Source organism: Protobothrops mucrosquamatus, unplaced genomic scaffold, assembly GCF_001527695.2.
Source record: "Protobothrops mucrosquamatus isolate PMUCROS unplaced genomic scaffold, P.Mucros_1.0 scaffold4474, whole genome shotgun sequence".
Lineage (NCBI taxonomy): Eukaryota > Metazoa > Chordata > Lepidosauria > Squamata > Viperidae > Protobothrops > Protobothrops mucrosquamatus.
In genome coordinates, this window is record NW_015390382.1 from 47,248 (window position 1) to 58,717 (window position 11,470).

The following is an 11,470-nucleotide window of genomic DNA, read 5'->3' on the forward strand; positions in this document are numbered from 1 at the left end:
TCTCTATCAGAATCACATTTCAGCTTATGGAGAGAAAAAAAATCTCTGTTGATTCGTTGAAACTAAGATCACCGATTGCTATTAATCATGGTGGCACCGTGCCAGCTCGGGTGTCAGGCCCTGTTGAGTTTCGGTGTGCGGGGAAACCAAGCGGGATGGGATAAATATGCTAATTTCCCATTTGTGGGTTTTTCTCACCCCTGCCCAGAATGTTGCACTAGATAAGCCCAAAGTCCAGGAGTCCCTGAATTTTGCAACAACACCACCGTCTAAAAAACGATAAAAAAATTAATTCAGATGAATGCACACGCACGCACACCCTCACCACCCAAGGAATAACATTAATCAGCAAACATGAGGGTAAGATTCGGGGGTGTTTTACTGGGCCAAGGAACATATGTGGGAGCTAGTTTCACCAATTAATTCAATTCCAAACAGAGCGATGGAGCTTTATAACCTGAAGCTGTTTCTAAGGGAATAAGCAAGAAACTAAAACAAGCCCCATTCAAATTAAGATCGTATTTTAAGGCGAAGGGCACAATTGCTTGTCCTTGTGTAAACCTAAAAGGTGGGTTTGGTTTTAAGCGTTTCCCGATGACGCGTCCGGCCCACGGGCCGGCAGTTTGACACCCTTGCCCTACACCATTTCAGACAAATGGCTGTCCAGTCTCTTCTTAAAAACTTCCAGTGTTGGAGAACTCACCGCTTCTGGAGGCAGGTAGTTCCACTGGTTAATTGTTCTGACTGTCAGGAAGTTTCTCCTTAGTTCCAGGTTGCTTCTCTCCTTGGTTAGTTTCCATCCGTTGCTTCTTGTCCTGCCTTCAGGCGCCTCGGAGAATAGCTTGACTCCCTAATCTAAGTGAGATTTCCAAGCCACCCAAATTCACTTTATTTACAGTTATTATTGCCTAACCAATGTGACTTTGATTTACTGGGCTCGGCCCTGCTACACTTTTTGTAAAATACTCTGAATTCCAATCGCCTCCGTTTTAGAACTATTCGTTTTGTTCTAATTGTGCGTTCGTTCCTGGTTTCCGGTTTCTGAATCGTCTTCTCTTTTCTAACCTGGTCAACGGCCATAAGGAAGCTGACTGAGATGGAGGCCAGACCGCAAACAACCAATAAACCAGTTTGGTGAATAGCCAAAGTAATGAACAGGAACAGATTTCTCTTCCAGATCGCTGGAAAAAAACGGTCGGACCCGTTGCCTGCCTGTCTGCCTGCCTGCCTGCCTGCCTGGAGCAGGGACTTTCACAAACCTGGATTAAGCAGCTCCACAAAAATAGATTTTTCTTACACCTCTGCCCCAGAGGTGTCAGATGTTGGTGGGAAACACAAATTGAATCTGCCAAGTTGACTGATTGGAACAAAAAGAGCAATCCTTTAGGGATACTCCTAAAATCGCGGGAACAAGGTTACTGGTGCACTGGAAGGACGTGTTCCCACAAGCGGAACAGATGGAGAAACAGGCGAGAGACCTTACTCAGCGACTCGGGGACAGCCTGAAAAAAAAATGGTAGGGTGCTTGGTGCTCTCTGAGCTGGGTGGTCTTCTTGCAGANGGCGGCTGACCGTGGGGTCCTTGGTGCTCTCCGAGTTTGGTTGTTTTCTTGCAGACGTTTCACTACCAACCTAGGTAGCATCATCAGTGCTAGAAGGAAAAGGGGTTTCTCTCCGTTTGTATAGTGGTGGCTCGCCCTGTCACTATTGGGGAGGATGTCCTTGGTGGTCTCTTCATTAGGCCGTGGTTTACTGTTTTGTCTGTCCACCAAAAAGAACCAAAAAGCCAAAAAGATCAAAACATCTCCTTGCCAATACCCAGAGAAGCAGGGATTAACAGCAGGATTAACCCTAGACCAGCAATCAAGGAGTAAACTCTACTCCAATCAAGGCACTACCACCTCAGACAAACAACCAAACAGTAAGCAACAGCCTACTCAAGGAACCTAGAAAAAAACAACAATCCCACCAAAACTAGCAGAGCCAAGCCACTAGAGCAACCCCCCCCTCCCTCTAGCTTTGATGATGTTACCTAGTTGGGTCATGAAACGTCTGCAAGAAAACCACCAAGCTCAGAGAGCATCAAGAGCCCCACAAGTCCTTTTCCTCCTCCTCCTCCTCCTCTCCGCAAACCCCTCCCTTCTAATATGGAGGGTGTTACCTAGTTGGGTCATGAAACGTCCGAAAGGACAGCACCACGCTCGGAGAACGCCAAGTGTCCCACCGTTCAACCCTGCAGCTACAAATATTTCATTTTCTCGCCGTGAAAAACACCCGTGCGAATTTGACGGCCTTCCCAAGCAAAAAACGGTAAGTTCTGCAAAGGTCTGGGTGTATTTAGGGACGGAAGACTCCGGATGCAATGGGTTAGGTTTGTTGATTTCACGCACGGGTTTTCCCCGCTATTACGGATTAAGGCCGTGTGCCTCGATCATTATGCGCGCGTCTTTCTACAGTAGAGGACATTTTTCCATGAAAAGAACGTTGACAGCGTAGGCGCCTGCACCGTATCTTAAATCCTATTACACTGGGGTTTTGCAGATTCACAAACAGACAGGACCCTACTATCCATTTTATTTCCTCAGAATTCTCTCTCTCTCTCCCTCCCTCCCTCTCTTCTGTCTCTCTCTCTCTCTCTCGTCTCTTTTTTCTCTCTCTTCTTTCTGTTTCTGTCGCTTTTTTCTCTCCTGTCTCTTCTCTCCCTCCTCTCCTTTTTTCTCCTGTCTTTTTTCTCTCTCCCTCTTCTCTCTCTTTTTTCTCTCCTGTCTCTTCTCTGTCTCTCTTCTCTCTCCCTCTCTTCTCTCTCCTTTTTTCTCTGTCTCTTTTCTCTCCCTCCCTCTTCTATGTCTCTCGTCTCTTCTTTCTCTCTTCTGTCTCTCCTCTTTTTTCTCTTTCCCTCCCTCTCTCCCTCTTCTCTCCTTTTTTCTCTTTTCTCTCCCTTTCTCTCTCTCTTCTCTCTCCTTTTTTCTCTCCTGTCTCTTTTCCCTCCCTCCCTCTTCTGTGTCTCTCTCATCTCTTCTTTCTCTCTTCTGTCTCTCCTCTTTTTTCTCTCTTTCTCTCCCTCCCTCCCTCTCTTCTCTCCTTTTTTCTCTTTTCTCTCCCTCTCTCTCTCTTTTCTCTCCCTCCCTCTTCTGTGTCTCTCGTCTCTTCTTTCTCTTCTGTCTCTCCTCTTTTTTCTCTCTTCTTTCTCTCCCTCCCTCCCTCCCTCCCTCTCTTCTCTCCTTTTTTCTCTCCTGTCTCTCTTTTCTCTCCCTCTTTCTCTCTCCCTCTCTTCTGTCTCTCCTTTTTTCTCTCCTCTGTCTCTTCTCTCTGTCTCTCTTCTCTCTCCCCCTCTCTTCGGTCACTCTCTCCTCTTTTTTCTCTCTCCCTCCCTCTCTCTTCTGTCTCCCTCTCCTCTTTTCTCTCTTTCCTCTGTCTGTTTTCTCTCTCTCTCTCTCTCTCTCTCTCCAATTTCAGCTGCCAAAAGGATCAAGGATTTTTTTCCTTTTTGTCTTTTTAAACCCGGATCTCACAAATCTACAACCCACGGACAATCTGCTGAATGGCTTCGGCTCTAATGATGCACCTTCTCGGCGATAACATTTGCAACACGGACTTGCGTGTTTTGCTTCAGCTGCAAAGCACGCCATTCTGATCCACGCCGGGCGAAGGTGACGGGAGGGAAAGGAGAGGTGAATATCCTGTCATGACAGATTGTCGGTTTTTGGGAAACGAAATAATGACACGGCGGAATGACGGAGGACCCGGGTGTCTTTTGCCGAGGTCTCCCGCTGGATGAAAAGCGAACGCTGTTATTCTCCGCAACTTCATTATTCCAATCTATTTGCCCATTGATCTGCCATTTCCTATACAAGGGTGGCAATTAACTCACTATGAGCTGCAAATACATTAAAACCAGCTTTCCCCTCCCCTTTTTTTTTTTCCTGGCTGTCAGCTAGTCGGTTTTCATTCAATAGGAACCGAAAAGAAAAGCCAACAATCCCTTCCTGGGCCATTGTGTTGATTTCTGAAGCTCTTGAGGACTGCTCGCATGTCGGGCTGAATGGAAGGGACCGGCTGAGCTTTTCTTGGGGTCTGAAGAGAAGACGGTCCCTCCAGCACACAGGAATGAACCTTCTTTGACATGCAACGTGGACCCTCTTAAATAAGATGTAGCCTGAATACATCTACTGCATGGGAAGCTTAACAGAATTGAAAAGAGTTTGGAAGGGACCTTGGAGGTCTTCTAGTCCAACCCCCTGCTCAGGCAGGAGACCCTGTACCATTTCAGACAAATGACTATCCAGTCTCTTCTTTAAAATGTCCAGTTTTTAAGCATTCACAACTTCTGGAGGAAGGTTGTTCCACAGATTAATTGTTCTGTCAGGAAATGAAGAGAAGGACGAGGGAGGGACATGATAGCAAGTCTTCCAGTATCTCAGGGGCTGCCCCAAAGAAGAGGGAGTCAAGCTATTCTCCAAAGCGCCTGAAGGCAGGACAAAAAGCAATGGATGGAAACTAACCAAGGAGAGAAGCAACCTAGAACTGACGGTTAGAACATTAAATCAGTGGAACTACTTGCCACCAGAAGCTGTGAATGTTCCATCGCTGGACGTTTTTAAGAAGTAACTGTACAGCCATTTGTCTGAAACGGTATAGGGTTTCCTGCCTGAGCAGGGGTTTGAACTAGATGACCTCCAAGGTCCCTTCCAACTTATTATTATTGTTGTTATTATTGTTGTTTTTGTTGTTTTTGTTGTTTATTTTGTTGTTGTTATTCCTTGGTAAGGCCACACTTGGAATACTGCATCCAGTTTTGCTCGCCACGATGTAAAAAAGATGTTGAGACTCTAGAAAGAGTGCAGAGAAGAGCAACAAAGATAATTAGGGGACTGAGGCTAAAACATATAAGGAACGGCTGCTGGAATTGGGTATGTCTAGTTTAATGAAGAGAAGGACGAGGGGGGACATGATAGCAGTCTTCCAATATCTCAGGGGCTGCCCCAAAGAAGAGGGAGTCAAGCTATTCTCCAAAGCGCCTGAAGGCAGGACAAGAAGCAACGGATGGAAACTAACCAAAGAGAGAAGCAACCTAGAACTAAGGAGAAACTTCCTGGCAGTTGGAACAATTAATCAGAATAGAACAGAATCCCTCTCTCTCCTAACACTGGTGATGTAACCCAGTTAGGTAATGAAACGTCTGCAAGAAAACAGCCAAGCTCAGAGAGCATCAAGGACACCCCCCCCATTTCAACCCTGAGCCACAAATATTCTATAGAACAGAACAGAACAACAGAACAGAATCCCTCTCCCTCCTAGCACTGGTGATGTAACCTAGCTGGGTAATGAAATTTTTGCAATAAAACAAACAAATCTCATCGAGCACCAAACACATCCCACAATACTGTACAAGAATTCTTATTTGCAGCAAGCACGGCCTCCGTTCCCTGGGAAAACTGGGAGTTGGAAAAGGACAACTTCTCTCGAATTTCACTCTGGAACCTCAACTTTCTTAGAAGGAAGTAAAGGCGAGTGTGACAGTGGTGACCAGTGATAACCAAGGCAAAGCTTCCATGTTTCAAGGAAGCTTTATCATTGATTACAAAGCGATCAATGCAGTTCCTGCTGGGCCAAACGCCAATAATAATAATAATAATAATAATAATATCAAAATTAATTATTCATCCTCATCATCCAATCATTCAAAGGGCAGATGATGCAAAGCAGCCAAAGAAGCAATAGATCACATGTTCCAACTCATGCAAGAAAACAGCTTATACCCTGCAACCACATCTGTAACTGCTATCACACCTGCCAATCTCAGGTCCTTGGGAAGACCTCGACAGGCAGACAAAAAAAATGCCAAATCCAGTCCGAACATCTGGCTGAGTGTGCGAAGGACCAAGAATAAACAATCGAAACAACGGAAAACGCCAGCTGAACATCGTTCGGCATTGACACCACCCCGATCGGTCAATTGCGATAGGCAGCTTTGCTTGAAACAGTTTACAACTGTTTGTAAACTGTGGGGCAACTCCAACCCCCCCCCAGATTGATTTTTAGGTGTGCGCCTTGCCCCCAAACTAGGGGTTATTTTAGGCCCACCCCACAAAAATCAACCTAGGGCTTGTTTTCAGGGTAGATCTTACTTTTGGGGAAACGCAGTCGGTTGGCAGGAGCTGAGGTGAGGACGGGAGCTCACCCCATCCTGTGGAGCTGGGGTCTTGAACCTGGGCTGCCAGCTTTGCAGCCGACAAGGCCACCGCGCCACCCTTGGGAAGGATAAGGGGACAATTAGGCCAAATCTAGTCTGAACATCTGGCTGACTGTGCCACCAAGCTTAATAATACATTTTCTGCCAGACAAAAAACATCAAGTTCCATGTTACACGTCTCCAGTTAAAAGGATTCTCTCTCAACAGGTCTTGAAAAGACTTTTGATTCAGATTTTGGAAAGCTCCCAGGAACCAGAGTAGAACGGTATTGTGCCTGGTAGATATCTGATCCTATCAAAGTCAGGGTCCTGTTTTCCATATGCATGAAATATTGAGTATTCTTTTCAAGGGGACAAAAGATCACACTTATTTTGGGGGGGTGGGGGGGGGGGCGGAGGTATTTTGCTTCTTGCAAGCTAATCTACGAAGCTGCAGCAGACGCCGAAATTCGTTTTAACATATTGTAGGAATAATGAGTTTCTGATATGCTTCTTCCCGGCAACATTTTTTCCTTTTTCGTTCCCCACCTTCCTTGTGTTGTTTTTAAATATTCTTTTTTTTTAAAAAAAAAAAATAGTTTAACAAGGAGCCAGAGGAAGCATTTGGGCGAAAACCGTACATTATCAATCTGTGGGATTTTACACAGTTTTAATAAAGTTGTGTTATTCTTTCTGATGAACAACAAAAGAGAAGTCGGCTGTTCCGCTCTAGCAGTGGCGTCGAGTTTTTTAAGGCTGCGGAGCCAAGGAAAACAATCTCAGAATTAATCATTGGAAAAATCACTCTTGGAAAAGTTGGATTGGGTAAAACTAATCCAATATGTCACTCTGAGGGATCCTTGGCGCCTTCTGAGCTGGGGGGGTTTCCTTGCAGACGTTTCACGACCCAACTAGGGAACATCATCAGTGCTGGGAGGGAGTGGGGTTTGCCCTCTATTTAGATACAAGCTCCTTTGAGCATAGGTGACGTTACCTTGTTTGGTAACGAAACGTCTGCAAGAAAACCACCAAGATCAGAAAGCACCAAGGACCCCCAGAGTCAGTCTCCTCCTCCTCCTCCTCGCAAACTCCTCTCCCTTCTAGCACTGATGATGTTACCTAGTTGGGTAATGAAACGTCTGCAAGACAACAACCAAGCTCAGAGAGCACCAAGGACCCCACAATCCTCCTCCTCCTCTCCCTTCTACCACTGATGATGTTACCTAGTTGGGTAATGAAATGTCTGTAAGACAACAACCAAACTCAGAGAGCACCAAGGACCCCACAGTCCTCCTCCTCTCCCTTCTACCACTGATGATGTTACCTAGTTGGGTCATGAAATGTCTGCAAGACAACAACCAAGCTCAGAGAGCACCAAGGACCCCACAATCCTCCTCCTCCTCCTCCTCCTCTCCTCCCTTTTTAGCACTGATGATGTCACCTAGTTGGGTCATGAAACGTCAGCCAGAAAAACAAGCAAGCTCAGAGAGCAATAAAGACCCCAGAGTACTCGTCCTCCCCCCTCCCCCTCCTCCTCCCCTTTTCCTTCTCCACAACCCCACTTCCTTTGTCATATCCTCTCTGCAAACCCCACTCCCTTCTAACGATGTCACCTAGTTTGGTCCATGAAACATCTGCAAGAAAACAAGCAAATTCAGACAGCATTAAGGACCCCATTGTCGTTGTCCTCCTCCTCCTCCTCCTCCTCCTCCTCCTCCTCCTCCTCCCCTTCCTCCTCACCTTTTCCTCCTCCCCTCCACAAACCCTATTCCCTTCTAGCACTGATAATGTTGCCTAGTGGGGTCACGAGACGCCTACGAGAAAAGCACCCCACTCAGAAAGCACCAGGGACCCCACATTTCAGCCCTGAGCTACAGATATTCTCCTTTATTAACATATCAGTCTGGACAGTTGGACCTTCGCTGGCTGGATACCCAGATGGCTCTGGCATTCTGTTCCCCCAGGAAATCTGCATTTTGGGGGGGAAAGTCCCAAAGATTCAAAAAGTTGAGCTGACTTTTCACACTTCACCCACAGGAACTTTTTAAGGCGGTCACCAGAACGAAGCAAGTGTTCACACTGGACCTGTTTTACAATTTACCATGTTCTACAGGTAGTCCTCAACTTATGACCAGTTGCTTAGGACCTCCCCGATTCTGACGACCCTGTTCCCTGAGATCACCTGACCACATTTGGGCGATTGACAACCAGCCTGCCTTTACGGACGCTCACGGCTGTTCCCGCAGACCCACGACTGCGTTTTACGTCGGTTTTGCTGAAAACCGGCGTTTGCTTCCACTTTACGGCAACCCCAAGCCCCCTATCAAACCACTGGTGCGCTTAACAACCCCAGTGGTCGCTTTACAACCACCGCAAAGACAAAATGCTTGTCACATCTGGTGGGTCCACCCGGGTAAGCTTATTTATGACTGTCACGGCTAACGACCGGGATGGGCAGGCTCCATTACGGTTGCAAGTTGAGGACTACCTGTATATATATTTTTCTTTTAAAGTTAGGAAAAAATGGATCGTAAATTCCGATTTTTGCCTCCTGTTGACACATTAAACACACAGAGAACGAGAGATTGCTGAAAGAGGAAGTGGTTTAGTTTATGGTAAAGGTGGCAGAGAAACCCCGTTTTAAAGGATTGGTTCTTTCGGCCGTCGTCAAACGAGGATGGGTGGATGTCCTTCCTCCCAGGATCTCAGCTGGCCAAGATGAGAGCGTTCTTCCCATCAATTCTGTGCCTTTAAAAGCAGAAGGGTCAAATTCTACCCAGCCTTCCCCCCAAAGGCTCTTGGTGAAAAGCAAAATATAAAACTCCCTCACCCTCTCTTCCAGGCGGTTCAGCTGCTCCTTGTAGTAAGTCTCGTGTTTCTTCAGCTCTTTTTCCTTTCCTTCTAGCTGCTTGGCCTGAAAAGAACGAAACAAAACCAAAGCAGAGAAAGAGAGAAAGAGAAAGAAAGAAAAAAAACACAGATGAAGAACAACCAAGTTCCAGTAAAGTCAACGTTTGGGATCAATTCTGCCCACAAAATCTTTTTAATCCAAAGACTGAAACCTGCAGAGTGTTCAGATAGTCCTCAACTTACAACAGTTTATTTAGTGACCGTTCAAAGTTACAACGGCACCGAAAAAAGTGACGTATGACCGGTTCTCACACTTATGACCGGTTCTCACACTTATGGCCATTGCAGCATTTCCCCCTGGTCATATGATGCAAATTCAGACGCTTGGCAACTGGTTCGTATTTACGACGGTCGCAGTGTCCTGGGATCACGTGATCCCCTTTTGTGACCTTCTGACAAGCAAAGTCGATCGGGGGGGGAGCCCGATTCACTTAACGACCGTGTGACTAACTTCACAGCCGCAACGATTCGCTTCAGAACTGCGGCAGGAAAGGTCGTGAAATGGGACAAAGCTCACTTCACAAATGTTTCACTTAGCGACATAAATTTGGGACTCAGTTGTGGCCGTAACTTCGAGGACTGCCCGTATTCACATTATCGTGATAAGCGATTGACAAAAGGGTCAGTTATTGTTATTCAGTTATTCCTCGACTTACCAGAATTGAACCCAAACTTTTATGTAGCTAAGCGAGATGTTTGTGACGGGAGTTTTGCCCCCTTTGATGAACTTCCTTGGCACGGTTGTTAAGTGAAGCCCTGAAGCTGTTAAAAGTTAATAACATAGTTGTTAAGTGAATCTGGCCTCCCCCTCGACTTTGCTTGTCGGAAAGTCGTAAAAGGGGATCACATGACTCCGAGACACTGCACCCGTCATAAATAGTCTAAGACAGGGGTAGGCCACCTTGGCTCTTTTATGACTGGTGGACTTCAACTCCCAGAATTCCTCAGCCAGCCTGGCTCAGCTTGGAAACCTCTCCCTTTCCCCTCAGCGTGGCTGGCTCAGGAATTCTGGGAGTTGAAGTCCACCAGTCATAAAAGAGCCAAGGTTGCCTACCCCTGTCCTAAGTCCTCCTGTTCTAAGCGGTGAGCCTCCTAGACCAGGGGTAGGCAACCTTGGCTCTTTTATGACTCGTGGACTTCAACTCCCAGAATTCCTGAGCCAGCCATGCTGAGGGGAAAGGGAGAGGTTTCCAAGCTGAGTCATGCTGGCTCAGGAATTCTGGGAGTTGAAGTCCACAAGTCATGAATGGGCCAAGGTTGCCTACCCCTGTCCTAAGTCCTCCTGTTCTAAGCGGTGAGCCTCCTAGACCAGGGGTAGGCAACCTTGGCTCTTTTATGACTCGTGGACTTCAACTCCCAGAATTCCTGAGCCAGCCATGCTGAGGGGAAAGGGAGAGGTTTCCAAGCTGAGCCAGGCTGGCTCAGGAATTCTGGGAGTTGAAGTCCACAAGTCTTAAAAGAGCCAAGGTTGCCTACCCCTGGGCTAAGACAACTGGAAGGCTCAGCTTTTTAAGTTAAGAGTCCCCCCCCCTTGAACAAACGAGCTATTTAAATTCTCTGGATTTAAATCAATCCCCCCAGCTTCTCTTCCTTGAATGATAACAACGGTGGTGATCAAAAACAGAGACTCCTTATCTCTGCTGGGCGGGTTTTTTAGCCAGCTATCTTCCCTGACATAAATTAAATTCAGTATAGTGAGCCTAGCTAAAATAGGTTTGAAAGTATAAGAGGGGGGAAAAAAGACACATCCCTCACGTTTGCTCACTAAATCAGGTTGGAGACGAAAGACTCAGCAACTCAGGCTGTTGCCTGATTTGCATACAGGCAGTCCTCAACTTACAACAGTTTGTTTAGTGACCGTTCAAAGTTAAAACGGCGCTGAAAAAAAAGGGACCTATGATCGTTTTTCACCCTTACGACCGCTGCACTGATCAAAATGTGGACGCTTGGGGACTGGTTCGTGTTTACGACGGTCGTTGTGTCCTGAGGTCACGTGTCCAGAGGGTCGTAAAGAACTGGACATGGCTCAGCGACTGAACAACCACCACAAAAATTCCATTTACTCTCAGGTCGAATTCTTACCTTGCACTCCATTTCCTGGAAGCATGGAAAAGCAGAACACAAAACCACAGGTTTATACGACAAGTCAGGTGAAACAAAAGGCATTACACAAGCAAGACCTGAAGCAAACTCTCATAGTTAAGGGTACTCCGAGAAATTCCCCCCCCCCCCAAATTGGGAGAGTCTTGCTCGAAATCATACTTAAACCCTGTAGGCTAAAAAGGAAATTCCTCCTGCGTAATGCACCTTGGTTGATCCTTTGGGACAGGGGGGAAAAATGGCAAGGGGTGGAAATGTGCATCTAAAATGCAAAATAATAATAATAATAA

General features: G+C 46.5%; 1 protein-coding gene across 1 annotated transcript in view; it reads right to left on the reverse strand.

Annotated features, from left to right (window-relative positions):
- LOC107299042 (MICOS complex subunit MIC19-like) overlaps positions 1-11,174 on the reverse strand; it is a gene marked incomplete at its 3' end in the record, with an annotated part of 57,710 nt that extends 46,536 nt beyond the window's left edge. The window contains exons 1-2 of the mRNA XM_015828409.1: positions 11,163-11,174; positions 9,001-9,084 (exon numbers count right to left, since the gene is read on the reverse strand). Of these exons, the coding sequence (XP_015683895.1) occupies positions 9,001-9,084; positions 11,163-11,174 (96 nt within the window). The remainder of the gene's footprint in view (positions 1-9,000; positions 9,085-11,162) is intronic.
- Positions 11,175-11,470: the final 296 nt, after the last annotated feature.